This window comes from Oreochromis aureus, linkage group 6 (assembly GCF_013358895.1).
Source record: "Oreochromis aureus strain Israel breed Guangdong linkage group 6, ZZ_aureus, whole genome shotgun sequence".
NCBI classification, from domain to species: domain Eukaryota; kingdom Metazoa; phylum Chordata; class Actinopteri; order Cichliformes; family Cichlidae; genus Oreochromis; species Oreochromis aureus.
In genome coordinates this window covers 18,686,916-18,706,812 of record NC_052947.1, presented here as the reverse complement: position 1 = coordinate 18,706,812, position 19,897 = coordinate 18,686,916, and the positions used below count along the sequence as shown (strand labels likewise).

Sequence of the window (19,897 nt, the reverse complement as noted above, 5' to 3'; positions counted from 1 at the left end):
TGTTCCAGTCCAGAGAGAATATTTTACCCACTTCCGTTAGAAGAGAGCCGGAGTAAATTAGTATCAGCCTTTATCTTTCTCCGCCCGACTACAGCACTTCATTGAGATCATCAATCTTGTTTATGATCAATAATATATGGATCTAATCAATATGTATATACATAATTTGTGTATATTATATTAGCTCAGCTTTTTATAATCAGGATTTTAATCATGTTCTTTGTAAAAAAAAAATTAAAAAGACTTTCTTTTTTTTTTTTTTTACAAAATCTATATTCTCAAAATAACTTCTACTAAATTGAACGAAACAGATCAAAGGGAATATTTCAGTGTTTTAACATTATAGAGGGATAAATTATTTTATGGGTAAAGTCAGATTTGGATTACAAGCACACTCCTCATCAAAGAATGATATTTAATTACAAAAAAAAGAGCTTAAAATGCAAAATAATGAATAAAAAAAACAAACAGTCAATCTCTATTTGCATGCATGAAAAACAAAAAGGTGTGTGTGTGTGTGTGTGTGTGTGTGTGTGTGTGTGTGTGTATTTGTGTGTTTGGATGATGGAGCAGGTGTGTGCGAGATAGGCAGATAGGGGGGGAGGGAGACTATGGTCGGGGTGGGGTGGGGTCGAGGGGGGTACTGAGACTCCACCTGGACTCAGAACAAGCGGGAGACCAACTGGGGACGCGGACACTACACAACACACACACTACAAAGGGCTGGCGGGGCAAGGTGCACGAACGCCATAACACAGCCAAAGTCCCATTGTTCTATCCCCGTTTCATCTCTCCTCCTTCTCTCCAAATATTTGGAGGAACGCTCTGAATAACATACTGGTGCTGAGAATATTGCACTCTGTATATTGTTGAAAGGAACTCGGGCAGTCGGAGTTTTTCGCTCTTCAAAGACGTTTGCTTTGTTTTGTTTGGGTTTTGTTTGCTCCTGTACTTGAATTGTGTACGGCGATTTCGTGGATATCTCATTGTTTCAGGATTTGAGATTGTTGGACAGAGAAGCGCCCACTGGCTCATTTATTTTTATTGCATCATGTGACTCATTGTAATTGCAAGACACTGGGAAGAAGAAGAAGAAGAAGAAGAAGAAAAAAGAAAAAGCAGGCAGGAATGATGCAAAAAATAACAACTGGCTCCAGTTTCCCACTGCCACTACTGAGAAGCTGTTTGTGAGAGAAGTTTCATTCTCCTTCATCATTAGAGTTTCAATAAGACCGTTCCTATATAGACTTCCAGGGTGCTCATTTCCATACCCGAGCCAATGGGAAGTCGGTGATTAAAAATACAAGACCGCAGCTTTTGCGTCGAGTTCAAAAACACAGAGCTGAAAAAGTGTGGAGCTGAGCTATTAATCATGTGATCAGTGGGGGATGAGCGCCAATCTTGATGATGCAGGGTTACGGTGCACCGTCTTGTAGGCTTGTTTGATGGCCCTTTCCCGGGGACCCCAACACTGATTGGGCCCTGAGGGTGCCCTGTGGCGCTGCCCTGTCGCTGGGGCCTGACTGACAGCTCTAATGAAGCCTGCCATCGACGGGCAAGGGACCACTCAAGAGCAGGCTCCGAACTTCAATGGGCCTGTGTGACGTCCAAAGAGTTTTGATTTCTCAGCAGTGGTGGGGGGGGTGGTGAAAAAAAGAAGACCCCTTTGGGAGACAGCCAGCCCAGTCCTGCCTTTGAATAGTCGCCCGTTTACCGTGTGTCAGTTCTCGGTGCTGGAGACGCACAGAAGAGACATGAGGAGTGGGGGGTGGCTGTGGTGAATTTTTCATAAGCAAAGACAGAAAAAAAATGGAGAAGGGGGGGCCACAGTCCCATGAGATCAGATGGTGGATGCTGTCATGTAAATGTCACTGTGCCAGTTTACAATTACAGAACAAAGTTTTGGTGATGTACTTAAAAAAAGAGAATCATGTCAGATAGGATAGGAGTTTTTTTACACTTTAGTGAGGACGGATGGAGAAGTTGCGACTATCCGTGCTTCTCCCTCGCACGCAAACACATCCCTACGCCCTGACGATGGAGAGATGAGGAAGAGAAGTGGAACCTCAGAAGACTCGTCCTCACTTTGTTCTATTATTCACCATCTCTGGCTTCAGAACTCTCTAGGATCTCCATGGGGTTACACTCTCTATCCTGATGGAAAGACTCCTGTGCCGCTGAGAGGCTGTTTACTCTCCGGCCCCCAGCACCACTGCATGCTGCTGGAGTATACAACCCGGTCCCTTCGCTACCAAGCTCACATCAGAGCCATCAAAAATAAATCAAAAACCGAGTGGCGCGAGCCATTTGTTAATGCGATGTTCGTTGGCGCTTTCTGAAACCACTTGCTGAATCAAAAAGCTTCATTTTAGAGAGCGGCAGCCCACTTTTAATCTCAGAGAGACGATGGTGATGGTGGTGGTGATGATGATGATGATGATGACATCCTGGCAGTCATCGCCGAGACAATTTGCTGTGCTGCACGCTTCCTTTTGTTCCCTTCAATCAGCAGGAATCTTTACATCTTCACTCGCTGTGATACAATGAGATCTCAGAATGCTCATTTGTACCAGCATAAATAGTTATTTGAGAGATAAAAGCAAACATGTTTGTTTTTTTGTTTGTGTTTTCTTTTTTTCCCCCCTCTTTTCAACTCCCCAAAGGCATTTATGAGCACTTTGGTAATAAGGACCAAAGAAGGATTTAGCTGAAGAAGAGGAGCAGAGGATGCTTTGATGTACTCTTAGATTAAGCGAAGTCTACAGCAATGTCTACAGAAATACATGCAGTGTATACACTGTGCTCAGCTAGACAGATTCCTCTCTGCTGGCCCTTCCTCTTTGGTCCCAAACCACCACAGCATGAAAGACAGTCTGTATGCTCAGTGGTAGCGGGAGACTTGTATGGACCTTGTCGACAGCTTCAGATGAACCATTCCCCGAAGAAATGCAAACGGGGGAGATTTTTTTTCTTCCCCCAACCCAGAAATTTCCCCCAACAACAACAAAAAAAAATCTAAACTTTTAAAAGCCTGGGTTCACAGTTGCTTTGATTTTTGATGTATTGCTCAGCTTAAAAGAGATTTAGCAACTAGGCAATGCTCAGAAGACGAGCAAGCAACTTGACACAGCGCCAGTGTTTGAGTCAGAGGAAGAACGAGAGAGAATGATTTTGTAACCTGTTATGAAACAGTCAGCATCTTCAATTTTAGATACCATCTGCTAATTTAAACATTGGATTCAGTATGATGAGATAGTCAGCCAGAGGCGCCAAACAGTCCAAATTCTAACCTTTTCATATTTTATATATTCTAATCACTCGCAAACTAGTTAGTAAGCAGAAAGCGAAAAGAACCGGCTGGTGGGGTTTTGACCAGAGTGTGTGATTCGCAGTAATAATACACAGTAAGCTGGTTTACAAATCAGCAAGCAGACACTTTCTTAAGAAAACATTCCTTGGCACAGTGTGACTGCTATGATTCCCTCTACTGTATGCTGTGCAATTTGTATTTGCTTAGGGTGTTAATGAAAGCTTGCATGAATAATTTAACATAAACAAAGCATGTGATCCCAAATTAACTGCAGCTCTGCAAACAGGAGAAGCAGCAACGCTGCATGTGGTAATGCTATGGTGATCAGAGGCTGACCTCTACTGGTCGTTTTTGCTGATGAATGCAAGATTATTCAGACAGACTCAAAAGTAATGTGATGAAAACTGGAATAATGGACGCTGAAAAAAAAAGTCACACACTGTAAAATTTCGATGGACCGCCTTTAACTTTTTTTGATTGCAAGCATCATTTTGATAAGTTATGCAACGTCACAACCTGTGTGTAAAATCTTTTGCAGCACTTCCCAAAGATTCTCAATGGGTTTAAGGTCTGGGTTCTGTGGTGGCCAATCCATAATGTCTCATTGTTCCCGAACCACTGTCACAGGTATAGTCATCTTGGAAAACATCCATGGCAAAGGAGAAAAATCCATTGATGGAAAAACCTGGTTATTCAGTGTTTTCAGGTAGTCAGCTGACCTCATTTTGTGGGCCTTTTTTGGCATCTTGTTGAACCAACTGAAGAAATCACAGCAGTAGGCACTATAGGCATGATGGACTGATCAAAACCCTATGACCTGCTCCAGAGTCTAATCTTTAGACTCCTTAGTAAAAGGGTCTAAAGGGTCTAAAGTGCTCTTCTTAAGGCCACATAGTTGTTCCCTTTGTACTACACATGTGGAAAGGTATTTAAATTTGCTATTAATGACCCTTCTGAAATGGAGTATTTTATTTTCTGCAACCACGGCATAGATCTTCTAGTATGGCTGTTGCTGATTGTATGCATCCATCCATCCATCCATCCATCCATCCATCCATCCATCCATCCATCCATCCATCCATCCATCCATTTTCTTCCTCTTAGCCAAGCTGGGATAGCTAGAGCGAGCTAGAGCCACCAGGATCAGAGGCAGGCTACACCCTGAACATGTCCTCACTGCATCAGTTAGTCTTAAATGATCTGTTGTTAGCCCAAACATATTAATCCCTGCACTAATTATCTAATTAAGCGCTCTTACGTATTTGCTTAGGTAGTGACTTTTTCTTGGTGAGACTATGTATATATTAAACAATAAGTAATAAATGACCGCTGGTTTGAAAAACTTGTAACTTAAATGATTTTGCAGTTTATGTTTCATGTGTTTCAATATATGTCAGAATAAAGTTTTCCGACTTGATAGTGTGTTTATTTTGGGGGTTTTTGTTTTTTTTCACGAGCAAACAGCGATTGTTGTTCATTATCTTCATATTGCAACATAAACAGTCACATAACACTTTGCCACAAGTGTTCACTGAGCAGGTCAGCTATAAACTCATTATAATCACTTTTGCTTTGTTTTTTTCTTTTAGTCTACTGATTAACTATGTTTTTAACAATAAAAGTTTGCATGCAATCTGCATGCATACCTACCATCTCCTTTACTTTCAGACCCCTATGACAGTATTCAAGACTGAAAGGGTATGTATTGTGCCCATTTTTAGTTATGTATTTTAATTTTTAAAATTTCCTAGAACTGACTTGCAGGATTCACTGTACAAAATAATCCCTGTTTATCTTATACGGGCATTGTCTGAAACAAGAGATGATGCATACTAAGGATATCTGCTGTTGTTGATGTTTCTGCAGCAGTGCATTTAGATAAGTTTGAAGCCAAAGCTTCTGGGTCACATGATTTATGCGTACATATACTGAACTATTTATTTAAAACTTTAAACTTCATTTGACAATTTAAAGTCTTCAAGCACAATATTACAGTTAGAGTTCATGCTGTTTGTGGTATACCAAAAATTCCCAGCATTTTTTTTATTTTAAGTAGAATACATGTGCTACTCCCTGGTAGATCATGTATCTGCAGTTCTACATTACTTGTTTCTAAGCAATATGTGAATCCAAGTCTGTCAGTAAAAGCGCTTAGAATCTGCTTCTCACAAATTCTGAGGGCTGTTTAGCTAACAACCCTAACCCTCTCAAATTCCTCAGTTTACAACAAAGAGTAATACATGCCTAAAAAATGTTGATTTCCTTCCTATTATTTGCAAAGTATGCAAAAATTGAGAACATTCACAGCCATACATCCATAAACCCCCATCCCTTCTGACCAGAAAAAACAAACCTTTTTCCTTTTTTGCTGCCCTACAACTTCAGGAAAACCCGCTTCCCATTGCCTCCCTCCACCGTCACCACGCAGACATTTACACACCCGCCAGCACTGCCACCCCACCCCGCTCAATTAACACTGCGGCTCCAAGGGTGTGAATTATTTAGCGATGAATTATTAATAAATAATAACAAAAGGGCCCGGGGGAGACGCGGCCCGGTCAATTAGGGGAGAAGGGAAAAGTGAAGGCAGGCAGCGGGGGGTTGGAAGCAGGGGATCTGCAGCTGATCTGATCTGCGCCTCATCATTATCGCCGCCCGTCAGATGCAATTACCTCACTTCCATGCTCCCCGGCACTTCAAACAACAGCCCGTCCCTCTGACTCTGACAGCCCACCACTTTCTACCGCCTCTGTTCAGCCAACACACACATGCAGACACTCACACAGAGTCCCAAAATGCATCACAAAGTTGAGTATTAATTATAAGCTGTAATGTGGCCACAAAAATGCATGAAAAGCTATAGCTCAACTTTTTAGATCAGTGAGTGAGTAACATTAAACACACCCAACCCGACTATATTCTGATTTTTTTCGGACACTTTATTTTAACAAGTACGGTTAAACATTTACAGTTAATGATGTGCACTTGGTCTTTACCCTGTATGACAACAATTAATTCCCAACATTATAAGGACTCTGACTAGGAGTTTGGTCCATACATTTTTGGATAATGGGATAGGTCTCTTTGTTTGTAATTTTGCCTCTGTACAACCCCACAGTAGACTGCAGACTTCCAGCTTTAATTCATAGGGGTTTAAAAATAGTATTGCATTAGCTGTTTTCGGAATTGCAGACATTTTCAGTTGCTAAATGAGGTCTAGAATCCACGGACATCACCAAATGCTGTGTTTCTTCCCTTGGGTTACAGCAGACTGCTGCATTGGTGCTGTTTGTAGGTCTATCTGTCTTCAGAAACTGAAAAGCATGCTCTGTTGGGCTGAGATCAAGTGAGTGATTTAGCCACTGAACAATGTCTTTGCCTTCAGAAACTCTTGGGACACTTTTGCAGGACGCTCTGAGTCATTATTCATTATGCTATTTCCTTGCTCTTTGTTAAGCACTTTGGTATACTGTTGGTTTTTAAATGTGCTCTATAAATAAAGATTGTTGTTGTATTGTTGTTACTGTGAAGTGCTGTCCAATCAGGTTTGTAGCATTGTGCTGAATCTGAGCTGTATAGCTACAGAATTCACCCAGCTGCTTTTAGGAGCAGTCATATTGTCAATAAACACTAATCATCCCACTGTGTTTGATGTGGTTAACATTCCTTTCTTTCACCATACTTTTCTCTTCCCATCATTCTGGTGCAAGTTAATCTTGTTTTTATCTGACCAAAGATTATTTCTTGCAACTGATTGTCCTCTTTTAGATGCTTTCTGGCAAAGTCTAAGCTGACTTTCCTGTCCTTGAGTGTAACTTTGCACCATGTTTTAAACCCTCTATATTTCTATTCATGATTCTTGGTTGTAGACTTTGACAAAGATATGCCTGTCTGCTCAGAAGTGTTCTTCACTTGGTTAGATGTTGTAAAGTGGTTTTTCGAAACCAAGGAAAGAATTTTCCAATTAGTTGTCTTCAGTGGTCTTTGACGCCTTTTGTTGTTGCAGAGCTAGCCATTCATTCAGTATTTTTAAAAAGGTACCAGACTATTAAGCTCCTAATTTTTTTTCTGTCTCTCTGATAGGTTTATTGGGAGTTTCCAGCCTAATTATGGCATCCTTCATTTGCACTGACATCTCTTTGGACCTCATATTGAGAGTTCCAGTGAAAAACTACCAAGTTCAACACTTTGAGTCAACTCAAGATCTTTTATCTGCTTAATTCGTCAAGGAATAATTAGAGAACAGGCCTCACCTGGACACGAACCTATCAGTCAGTTGTCCAATTAATATTTAGCCACTGAAAATGGGGGACTATGCATAAAAATCTTTGTAGTTCCTAGACAGTTCATGCAAACCTGAAAAAACTGTACGCTAATGTGAAGGTTACTTTCTTGTCTCCCATAGCAGTTTTTAATTATAAAATGGAAAAACTGATGTGTCAAAACCAGACTGTCATGGTCCTGGGTCGGTGACCCCGTGTTTTTGAGTTTTGTACTTTTGGTTTCTTTCTCTCTGTTTCTAGTTCTTTTGTCTTTTAGTATTTCTTGAGTTCTAGTTCTAGGTTTTGTTATGTGGCTCCCCTGTGTTCTGTTTTACTTTGAAGGTTGGTGTCCCTTGTATCGTCATGTCAGTTAGAATCAGCTGTGCCTCCCTCCTGTTTTGCATTCCTCCTTTCCTCCTTTCCTATAGTGTGTGCTTACCTGTGCTCGTTGTCAGTCCATCTGTGTTACCTCCCTACGTCACCCTGCGCTTCCTTCGTGTCTTCCTGTGTATCCCAGTTTCAGTTCTGTTCTGTTAGTTTTCCCACTTTAGGTTTTCGCTTAGTTCCCATCCTCGCCATCTCCGTTGCTGTTTGTTTCACCAACCTTAAATAAAGCTCACTTGTATCTCAGCCATGCCTGCATCTTGGGTCCTAATTTCCACACACCACATGGCTTGCCCCGGCAAACCGTGACACAGACAATACCAAACTTTACAATAGAAATACGTGAAACAGGCAAATTTGAGCAAATATAGACCTAAAAAATGCAGTCAGTATGTGTGTGGTCTGCATATGAAGATGATTTATTTGCAGCTGTTGAAGTTATATAACAAGAATTAGTAGTTCTGGCTGTGTTTCCTATTTACATTGGAGATGGAAATGTATACTGACGTGTGATTTCATTTTTCTGCCAGTTTTATTAGTCGTGGTTGTGGGTTTTTGTCCCAGAGGTTTGGGTTTAGAATTTCAATTTCTATTATTATGTAATTTTTCACTGACTCATAGTTTGTTATTGTTTATACAGTTTAGTTTTCCTGGTTGGTGTGCTTATGTCTACATTCTCAGGCCTTTTTACTTTAGTTTAGTTATCTGGGTTCTGTTCCTGGTTATAGTTTCCAGCCTCCGCTGTGTTCCCTTTGTCTCATTGTTAAGTCTCCGTCTCTGTGTTTGGAGTTTTCATATTTTGGGTTTCCTCTTTTAGTTTGGTAGACTTTGGTCTTTTGTGCTTTGTATTTAATTGTACTTCTCTTGTTTCGTCTAGCTCAGGTGTGTTTAGTTCTCCAGCTGTGTCTCATTTGCATTCTCCCTCAACGTGTGTGAATGTGTGTATTTAAAACCAACCAGCCAGTGCATGTCTTTACCCGCCCCGGAGTGTTTCCTGTTTCTGTTCTCCTGTGTTCCCTGGATTTTGTTACCATTTAGGACTTGTTGTTATTTGGACTGTTTCAGCCATTTTAAGCCAGTTTAAGTCTGCATTTGAGATTTACATCCACACCTCTAAACAACTTGTACACTGAAATTAAACAAGCAGGACACATCCAGACCAGTAGCTGGTGTTTTGCGCCTTTCGTATTCCTTCCAATTCCTTCCTGTGCCCTGCTCATGTATTGAGCCATAGCCCCTTGTCTCGATCAACTGCTGCTTTCCAGTTGTTAAAACCAGTTAAGGTAAAAACTACATCCCTCTCAAACATCCCTGCTGCCATATTTCTGACAGGGGAAACAGAAGCATGCGTCTTGTATTTTGCAACATTTTTGAAACATATACATCTCATTAAACACCTTGAAACTTCATTCAAAGTATTTTCTCTTTTTTATCTATTTTATTTTTTATGGTATGATACCTCACCATTAAAATTATCGGGGAACGCTCCCTTCAAATGAATTTGACAAGGAAGTTACCCACTGTTTTGGTTTTGTTTGTTTTTTTAACACAGTGACTGTGTTACAGTAGAGATCAGCTAAACTGCAATAGAGATCAGTTTTATTGGAGCAAAGATCATCTTGAATGACTGACTGGTTTATATTAACCTGCATTCTGCTGTGGTGAGCTGAGATGTTTTCATATATCAGATCTGAGTTCATCTGAAGAGAGCAGATAAATAATATAAGCACTGGGTTATTTAAAGAGTAAGGGTTATTTTTTGTTTCACTTTATTCAAATGAATACATTGATATTTATTTGCAAGTGTAATAGACGGTGCCATACAACAATGTTTTGTTAGTGTGTGTTAAGTGTTGTGGCAGTGCAGGGTTGACATAAACTACAATAATGTGCTAATAATTACAATAAAATTACAATAAAAATAAAACAAAATTTTGTGTAATTTTAAATATTTCTTACAAGTTGAACCCAAAGTGCTGACAAATTTCTTTCTTTTCTTTTCACTTATTGCAGTAGGAGGACTTTATCCTTAAGTGGGTCGGACCAGCAAAACCCATTCGGTCGTGTGTAAAGAAGTTTAACCACACATTTACACTGCAATTATGAAATTCAGGTGTTCCAGCAGCAATGTGAAAGGTAGACAGAGCATGCAAATTCACACTTTAAATCTCATTCTCCCTTGCAGACTCTCTTTCGTGTAACCCACTTCTTCTTCATCTCCACCTCCCCCATGTCACCTAGAGTTCCATCTAAGCCTCCTCTTCATCATCACCAGCATCTAGACTCTGGGTCCTACCTTAAATCCTGTCACCAATGGCTTTTTGTTCTGCCGTGATGGGTCATAGGAGACTATTTGCCAAATAGCTGAATTATTTTCTAAATTAATTATCTTCAATTTTTCCAAATGGTTGCTCCTTATAGAGCATGAATTTGTGGAATCTGCTGTATCTGCAACACTGAGTTGAATTCTGCTTTGGTGGCAGATGTCTCATTTGCAGCTTCACTAAAACAGTAAAAATGTTCATAACTCTGTTTGCTTATTGATTGTTAATGTAAAATTAAACTAGTTAGTTTAAAATGTGCATCTTGGTTTATTACCACTGAACTCTTCAAAATAACATTTCATTACCAAACACTTAACATATCTATACTATTTCAATCTTCTTTTCTAATAAGATAATCATAGTTTTGTACTTTAATGAAGTTTAAAAATCTTATCACAGCAAAACAATTGAAAATATATTTTACTAACAGTGCATTTCCTGTTAGTAACTTATGCAGCAATAACACTGAAGTCATTGCTTATGAGACAATTATTAGGATAATAAACATACAATGAAAAGCATTTTGAACAACAAATATTCAATATGACTTAACATCACATAATTGAGTCACTGATAGATATATTTATTGTGTTTTTTTGTATGTTGTTAAAAAAGGACACAGAAGGTGTGTCTTGTGGTAGAAAAAGAAATGAAGAAATTAAACTCAGACTTCAGAGGAAGGATCAAATCTAATTTGTGGAGCTCTACTTGTTGGATTCATACTCATCAAGAACATTCAAATGTGTTTTTGTACTCACTGCCAGAAGAGAGATAAAAGTAATAAATGTAATCTACTTCTAGTCTTCTAATAAATAGACTAGAGAAATAGCAAATAATGCGAGACAGAGAGAGAGTGACACAGTAAGGCTGTACACATCATTCATTCTAACTGTCAACAACTGACCGTTTTTCTTCTGATTAGGTTGGCTGAGTTTCTGGTGACCTCTTCAGGTTGTACCCTGTCATGACAACCCTGAACTGGATAAGCAGTTGTTGAACACACTATCTCTCTCAAAGTTTCACAGTAGAGTAAGTCTGTAAGTCTGTGTCTGCTGGAGTGACACCAGATGCTCCGTCAGAGCTGAAGCTGACAGCAGCATAATGAGAACACTCCTGTTTTCTAGGATGATTTGACTGTACGGTGGAATAAAGAGGAACCACATGCCTTTTTCTGAAGTGGACTCGGCTGTAGTGGACTTCATCCTCCTCCTTTGGTTGTGATGGGATGTTTTCATACATAGGACAAGGACTGAGCTGATGAAGACAAACAGCATTGAATTATCCTGTGTCCAGTGTGGAGGAGGGCAGCATGGTGTTCAGGAGCTGGACTACTTGGGGGAAAAAACTATTGCACAATCTCACCGACTTGCTCCTGATGCTGCAGAGTCATCTTCCGGATGAAAGAGGAGTAAACAGTTGGTGGGCTTTGGAGGACTTTGTGGTTGGACACGTGGCAGGTAGACCCTACAAAAACCCAACAATCAAATGATCCCCTATGAGCAAGCACTTTGGCGACAGTGGGAAGGAAAAACTCCCTTTTAACAGGAAGAAACCTCCGGCAGAACCAGGCTGAGGGAGGGGTGGCCATCTGCTGCGACCGGTTGGGGTGAGAGAAGGAAGACAGGACAGAAGACATGCTGTGGAAGAGAGACAGAGATTAATAACAAGTACCATTCAATGCAGAGAGGTCTATTTACACATAGTGAGTGAAAAAGGTGACTGAAAAGGAAAAACTCAATGCATTATGGGACAAATCTGCAACTGCCTGCCTTTTTCAAGTCACTCACGTAAGACTCTATTGTTTCATCTGGTCGTTGGTTTCTGGTGTTAAACTTGTGCCTTTCAATAGTTATGTTAGTTTGAGGATTACACAGTTGAGACATTCCGGGTCTTCTCTTAATTCTGCTCCGGTCACTACTTGTCTGTGTTCTCCTTCCCCCCCGTACACAGTGGGTGTGTAAACGAAGGTGCACTCCCACTTGATGGCTTCAGAGCCGACCAGGTTTAGCAGGATGAACACTCTAGTTCGGGCATCCTTATTGGAATGGGCAGCAGCTATGAATATGTCATATTCTTGCTCGAACACACGCCATTTCTCAGCAATGTTTCCACTGAACACCAATGGCTCTGTTCTACGGAATCCGTCCGACATGATTGTTGATGCTTAATAGCCTTCATTAAAAGAATTTCATCAAATTGATCATTGATTTCAGCCCAGATCTTGTTGGTAAGCCTCGTGGAGATGGCTACAACTTCTTCCTGACTGATGACTGCGATTTTTTTTTACCACTCGCATAACCAGTTCTTCCATACACATTTCCAACAAAAATCTGCATTTTTTTCTGTTTTCTTTGTTGTCTATTGGAGTTCCGGGTCCATCTTTTTGTGTTGTTTTGTGATTTTGTATTAAAATGTTTTTCCTGTCAATACAGCAGTTACAAGTGTGATTATGAATTTTTTCTTCTGTATTCATCATAGGGCGTCAGGGGCGTTGCATTTTCTTTACCCTCTAAAATAACAGCTGGTACAGTGATTTGATCTTCCATGTCGGAGTCAACTGTGTTGGAATTCTGCATGCAGCACAGACTGAGGCAAAACAGTCGGCCGACAGATGAAAAAAACTGACGTATGCAACTTGGTCTCTTGGATAGTTTGGCTGTCTCCTCTATGAAAGTTTTCACAATTATGGTGTCAACAGCTGACAGATTTAATTCCATGAATAGCAGAACTGTTTCTGTACTCTTCCACTTTTTACACAGGGCTCTGAAAATCATCTTGTGGAGGTTTTTGAACCTGTTTAAGGGGATTTCATCAAATTGATCCTTGATTTCAGCCCTGACTTTGTTGGTAAGCCTCTTGTAGATGGCTTCAACCTCTTCCCAACTGATGACTTTGCCTGACCACTCGCTTAACCAGTTCTTCCATGCAGATTTGGAACACAAATCTGTATTTTTCTTTGTTTTCTTTCTTCTCTATTGGAGTTCCAGAATCATCAGTTTTCCTGCTGATACAGCACTTCCAGTATGAACAGCACTTACAGTTGTTACAGCACTCACAGCTGCAGATACAGCAGTTGCAGTTGCAAATGAAATAATTTCTTCTTTTGTTTTTAGGCTCTGAAATAACACCTGGCACACTGATTGAATCTGCCTTCACTGTCGATAAAGTTTTTTCTCGCTGCAGTTTCTTTCAGCTGTTTTAAAAAGCGGCGAGGACAGTTCAGTAGCAGTTCCTCACCCATCACTTCTCACAGACTGGGTAGATGACATGAAACTATGGCCCGATGTTAGCTACATCGACATTTTTAATTACCTCGTATTTTCCGAAGGCATTTATGGTGAGGAATTGGGTAATTACAAGAGCACTGAGGCGCATAATTACGTGCACAGCAACAAAATTGATAAACACTGCTCAATAAAAAAGGCGACTTTATTTTTCTTAAAGGAGCTGTAGAGCCGAGCCAGAGCGTTAGTCAAGCTAAACACTTAGCATGGGTAATGCTAAGTGTGGAGACAGTCGGCTGTTCCTGTATCGCCGGATTAGGGAAATCATGTAGTCATGCGGCGGCTATTCTGTGAAAGGTATATGACTTATCTGGATATCAGAATGTTGAAATCACCGAAACAAACACTAGACTGGCCAAAGGCTGTGATCGAGGAGTCACACTGCTGCCATCTAGCTAAGTGCTACTTGGAGCACTGTTTACATGTAAAAGCCACTCGTTAAAGCTTTGTGTGGGCTGTATGCTGCAATCACACAAAGATTAAAATAATATAGAAAAAACTAGAAAGTGCATTTTCTGAAGAAACTGCAGTGTGAATGCTTGAATCTGAATGTATGCACTGAAATGAATTAATTGCTGAATTTAAGTTAAAAATTTTGAATGATATGAAAAATACAGAAGTTTTCGCCTGAAAAAAAAAGTGCTGAACTGCTAAAAGCTGACATCCACACAGAAGAAGTTGGAAAATAGCTGAAAAAGTTTTAAATGTAAATTAGAAAAACCTAAGAAATGAGAAAAGAAAATTTAGAGTCAGAAAACATCTGAATGAATATTAAAAGTTCATATTCTTTAAATCACTGAATGACTAAAATGTGATCCCTCCACTTGGATCCACACAGTTTAAAAAGTTTAAATGTCTGAGCTTTGAAAGACATGGTGTTGGAAAGAGAAGAACAATGGCTACGTTTTGAGGGTAAAATGATGGCTGTAGAGCAAACACTGTGGACACAGCAGCAGTTGAAAGAGAAGTGTTTAAGATGAATCTTGGCAGAGTGAGAGACAGAGCTCATTAGGCAGGCAGGTGTGAGCCTGGTTGCTATAGTGACTGCACCCAATGGCTCCATACACACGCACACAGACATGCGCCTCACTTTTGCTGCTTAAAATGAACAGAAAAGTCAGCCCGAAACAAATCGCTCCCAAATGAAAAGTACAAGTCGTATTGACAAAATTCTTTCACAGTGAGCGGCAGCAATGTCTAGACTACTGAATTCTCAATTTTCATGCCTGTGGAGTTTATTATATGGATGTGGTGACAGTGTTAAGACAGCCTGTACTTCTGATTTTCAGACAAACCTTCTGAGCCATTTTAACATTGGAGTCTATGGAAGAGTTGGAGGGAGGAGGCTGTGCATTGGTGACATTTATGAAAGAACCATAACACCTATTACAATAATAAACACATTGGATGAAAGAGGACAGCGATGGCTACGTTTTGAGGGTAAAATGATGGCTGTAGAGCGAACATTGTGGACACAGCAGCAGTTTTAAGAAAAGATTTTAAGATTAATTCCCCCCCTCCTCTCACTCTAGCAGTTGAGCTGTCTCACTCTAGCCCCAACATTCCATCCCATACACACCCATTATAAACTCTGAAACGGATGAAAAACATCATGAAACTTAAACTGGAACTGAAGAAAAAGTATAATAGATATTGAAAAGATAAATACAAGTTGAATAGTTGAACGTCTTGGCTTCGTTTTAAAGTTTGAATGGTGGCTCTATGTCAACGTATGTGGAAGTAGATACAGTTGAAAGAGGAGTAAGTTGAAGGAGAATTTGAAGGATCTCCCCATTGAAATACATGGGAAATTTTGTTGAAAAAGTTGAATAAATTTAAAAATATAAATGTTAAAAATGAGAAAAATACAAGCACACATGTCCAAAAGAAGAGGAATCTAATGGTGTTTGAATGGTTTTTGTAAGTTGAACGGTTTTGAAGGAGATAGAGTCCAAAAAACGTACGGAAAAATAATAATAAAGATTCGAAGAACAATACTTCAAGCATTCACACTAATAAAGATTTAAAGAACAATACTGTGGATGCTTAATCAGCATTCAGACTAAAAAAGAATCCTCATTCATATATGTCATGTGACAGCCTAATTCCTATGACATCATACTACGATGGTTCTTTCAGATCAAAGGCACGTATATGCCTTTGATCCAAAAGGCTTAAATAGGGGTGCAATCCTAAACTTTTAGTCCGTGTATTTGCAGCACTCGGGTTCGCAGCATTCAAACGTACGCCTTTGAAACATTTTGAAACAGTTGGCTCTTTTACACAGTCCTTTTATCAAGACTTCAACATCAACATGTCTGAAAGAAAACACAGCAAAAAACCACAAGCTTACGCTGGCTGTCCTCTCGAGGTTGCACAGCCAAATTCCCCAAATGACGTTTTACCCGTCCGAAGGGCATCCGCTGAAAGTAGGCAGGTAAACCAAAATCTAGAGGACAGGATTAAACAAATCCAAGCAGAAAAGATTCAACTTGAAGAGCAGTGCAGACAAATGGAGACCCAAAATAAACAGCTGGAAGAAAGGCACAATGGATTTGTCAAGAACCAACAAGTCTTGCAAGTAAAGCTTAATGAAGCACTGCACAGAAATGCAGAAATGGTTCATGAGAATAAACAACTGGACACTAAATACAGAGAACTGGAGGCCCGAAATAAAGACTTGGAAGAAAGGCACAAGGAATTGCTCATGAACCAACAGAAGCAGCCCAACGTGGACATCATAAATGAGGGCTGGGGAGTAATGTTTAATCAAGCTAAGCAGCGGATTGTACGCCTGATGACAGAAAAGAAGCAGAACATCCATGAGTTAAGAACAATGTCCTGGCAGCTTCAACAAGCACAAGCTGTTAGTCTGGAGACCCATGGGAATCTCGAACACGCTGTCAACCTGAATCAGCAGCTGCAAGTACAGCTTGATGAAGCATTGGAGAAAAACGAAAAGTTTCTTCAAGAGAAGAAACAGCAAGACATAAAGGAGAAAGAGATGGAATGCAAACTTCACAACATGACGAAACAAAAGGAAGTCTTGCAAGTAGAGATTAATGAAGTACTGCACAGAAATGCACAAGTGGTTCATGAGAAGAAAAAACTGGAAACTGAATACAGAGAACTGGAAGGCCGAAATAAAGACTTGGAAGAAAGGCACAAGGAAATGCTCGTGAACCAACAGAAGCAGCCCAACGTGGACATCATAAATGAGGGCTGGGGAGTAATGTTTAATCAAGCTAAGCAGCGGATTGTACGCCTGATGACAGAAAAGAAGCAGAACATCCATGAGTTAAGAACAATGTCCTGCCAGCTTCAACAAGCACAAGCTGTTAGTCTGGAGACCCATGGGAATCTCGAACACGCTGTCAACCTGAATCAGCAGCTGCAAGTACAGCTTGATGAAGCATTGGAGAAAAACCAAGAGCTTCTTCAAGAGAAGAAACAGCAAGACATAAAGGAGAAAGAGATGGCATGGAAACTTTACAACATGAAGAAACAAAAGGAAGTCTTGCAAGTAAAGATTAATGAAACACTGCACAGAAATGCACAAGTGGTTCATGAGAAGAAACAACTGGAAACTGAATACAGAGAACTGGAAGGCCGAAATAAAGACTTGGAAGAAAGGCACAAGGAAATGCTCGTGAACCAACAGAAGCAGCCCAACGTGGACATCATAAATGAGGGCTGGGGAGTAATGTTTAATCAAGCTAAGCAGCGGATTGTACGCCTGACGACAGAAAAGAAGCAGAACATCCATGAGTTAAGAACAATGTCCTGCCAGCTTCAACAAGCACAAGCTGTTAGTCTGGAGACCCATGGGAATCTCGAACACGCTGTCAACCTGAATCAGCAGCTGCAAGTACAGCTTGATGAAGCATTGGAGAAAAACCAAGAGCTTCTTCAGGAAAAAGAGCAACAGGAAAAAATGCAGGAAAAGACACAACTTATTCTCCAAGACTTACAAAGGAAAAGTCTAGAAATACACGCATGTCATAATGAAATGAGGGAGAAAACCATTGAACTAGAAGGAGAAAGGGGAAAACTGAAAAAACAATTCTCAGGCATGCAGTATAAGATCAATGACATGCTGAGAAAGAACGCAGAGCTCAAGGAACTTAATAACAAGTTGGAGTGCAAAAACAATGACATGCAGGTTCAAGAGCAAGAACTGGAGAAAGCGCATAATGACCTGAAGTGTATGCTTCAAGAAATCCAGAGCAGAAATGAGGAGTTAGAAGACATGTACAACAAAGTACAACAGAGGAATACAGACATGCATGAGGAAAAGCTAATACAGGAGGCAAAATCTAAAGATCTGAAAGAAAAGCTTGAAGAAAAACAAGCACAATTAGAAGAACTGGAGAAAAAATGCAAGAAACTTGAGGAGGAAATTACAGTAACAACTGAAGACCTGAAGACCCTCATCCTACAGAAAAAAGAGCTCCAGGAACAGTGCCTGAAAAAGAAGAAGAAACGCTTCTGGTTTTTCAGGAGGAGGGACCCTCCTGCTTCCTCACTTGATCATAAGGTGGTGTAGCCTGGTTTTCCTCCACCGCTTTTCTATCTCCTCACCCCTCTACCTCCCTCTTGCCCTTTCTCTCCTTCCACCTCTCCATCATTCTCCATTTTTTCCTTTCTCCCCTCCCTCACCCCCCAACTAGTCAAGGCAGATGACCCTCCCTGAGCCTGGTTCTGCAATAGGTTTCTTCCTTTAAAGGGAGTTTTTCCTATCCACCGTCGCCGAGTGCTTGCTCAGAGGGATTGTTGGGGTTTCTCTCCTCCTTTCTATCCCTTTCTTTTCACCTCCCTCTTCTCCCTTTCTCTCGTACCACCTCTCTCCATCACTCTCCGTTTTCTTTCTCCCTCCCTCACCCCCCAACTAGTCAAGGCAGATGACCCTCCCTGAGCCTGGTTCTGCAATAGGTTTCTTCCTTTAAAGGGAGTTTTTCCTATCCACCGTCGCCGAGTGCTTGCTCAGAGGGGATTGTTGGGGTTTTCTCTCCTCCTTTCTATCCCTTTCTTTTCACCTCCCCTCTTCTCCCTTTCTCTCGTACCACCTCTCTCCATCACTCTCCGTTTTCTTTCTCCCTCCCTCACCCCCCAACTAGTCAAGGCAGATGACCCTCCCTGAGCCTGGTTCTGCAATAGGTTTCTTCCTTTAAAGGGAGTTTTTCCTATCCACCGTCGCCGAGTGCTTGCTCAGAGGGGATTGTTGGGGTTTTCTCTCCTCCTTTCTATCCCTTTCTTTTCACCTCCCCTCTTCTCCCTTTCTCTCGTACCACCTCTCTCCATCACTCTCCATTTTTCTTTCTCCCCTCCCTTCTTCATCCTTTTTTTTTCTTTTTTCACCCTCACTTAACTTATTCTTAACTAACAATAAACACAATCAACCATATTTTTACTTGTGTCAAATCAGTGTCTCTTCATTCAAGAATAATTCATCTTAAGAATAAAAACAACAAACGGGTAATAGCTGTGTGTGTTGGTGGGGCGGCATATTTATGTTTTATATTTTAGCAGTATCTGTCGTGATCTGCTGGTTTGACTCACCCAATAAAGAAATGCATAGACAAAAAACACAGAGTTATATTTCTCTTATGTATGAGGACAAAATTTCAGCAGATGTTTAACATAGGAGAAACACCTGCATAACATGCATTATTTAGACTGATGAAAAGCACAGATTTTATTTACATTTGGGTTAAAAAATAAAAAAAAATCTATAGATGACCCTCGAGTGGCACTGCATTAAAAATGGGGATGATTCTGTCTTGAAATGACTGCATGGACTCAACACACACCTAAATCACTCTCTGTGATCACAGTTCATTGTGCCATCAACAAATACAAACAAAAAGCTTCAAGTCATGCCAAGAAGAAACCATAAGTGAACATGATCCAGAAACGCTTCAATCAGCAGACAAATCAAAAAGTGAAATTGTTTTTGAAAAACACGGACATCGCATCATACAGACTAAAGAGGGATTACCTGACTTTCTTACAGTTGTAATTTTACAGTTACAGTTGTAATGTTTGGCTGTTTGTGTGCAACCTACCTCTTTCCCCTGAACTGAAACATAGCTGTCTCTTCCAGACCATTTCTTCAGATTTGTGTGTTTAATCATGTAATTTACGTCCACATGGAAGGGAGGATAGATTGTGTCATTGAAGCCACATGAAATGAAGAGTCCCATCAGGAAGAAGATGGCAGCAAATATGAATATCACGAACCTTTGTGGTCCCTGGAGTGTAAAAAACAAAAACAAAAAATACATTTAGTAGAATACAAATTTTCACATCAGGTATTTCAATTTTGTGCCACAT

At 40.4% G+C, this 19,897-nt stretch overlaps 1 protein-coding gene across 1 annotated transcript; it reads left to right on the top strand.

Annotated features, from left to right (window-relative positions):
* The first annotated feature begins 15,781 nt into the window (after positions 1–15,781).
* Positions 15,782–18,155, top strand: LOC120440546 (paramyosin-like). The gene has a single exon (XM_039613231.1). It carries the CDS (start codon positions 15,879–15,881, stop codon positions 18,108–18,110), a length of 2,232 nt encoding a protein of 743 aa, XP_039469165.1. The 5' UTR covers positions 15,782–15,878; the 3' UTR covers positions 18,111–18,155.
* Positions 18,156–19,897: the final 1,742 nt, after the last annotated feature.

Coding starts and splice junctions, on each gene's coding strand:
- LOC120440546 (XM_039613231.1), top strand. CDS start 15,879: ATGTCTGAAAGAAAACACAGCAAAAAACCACAAGCTTACGCTGGCTGT.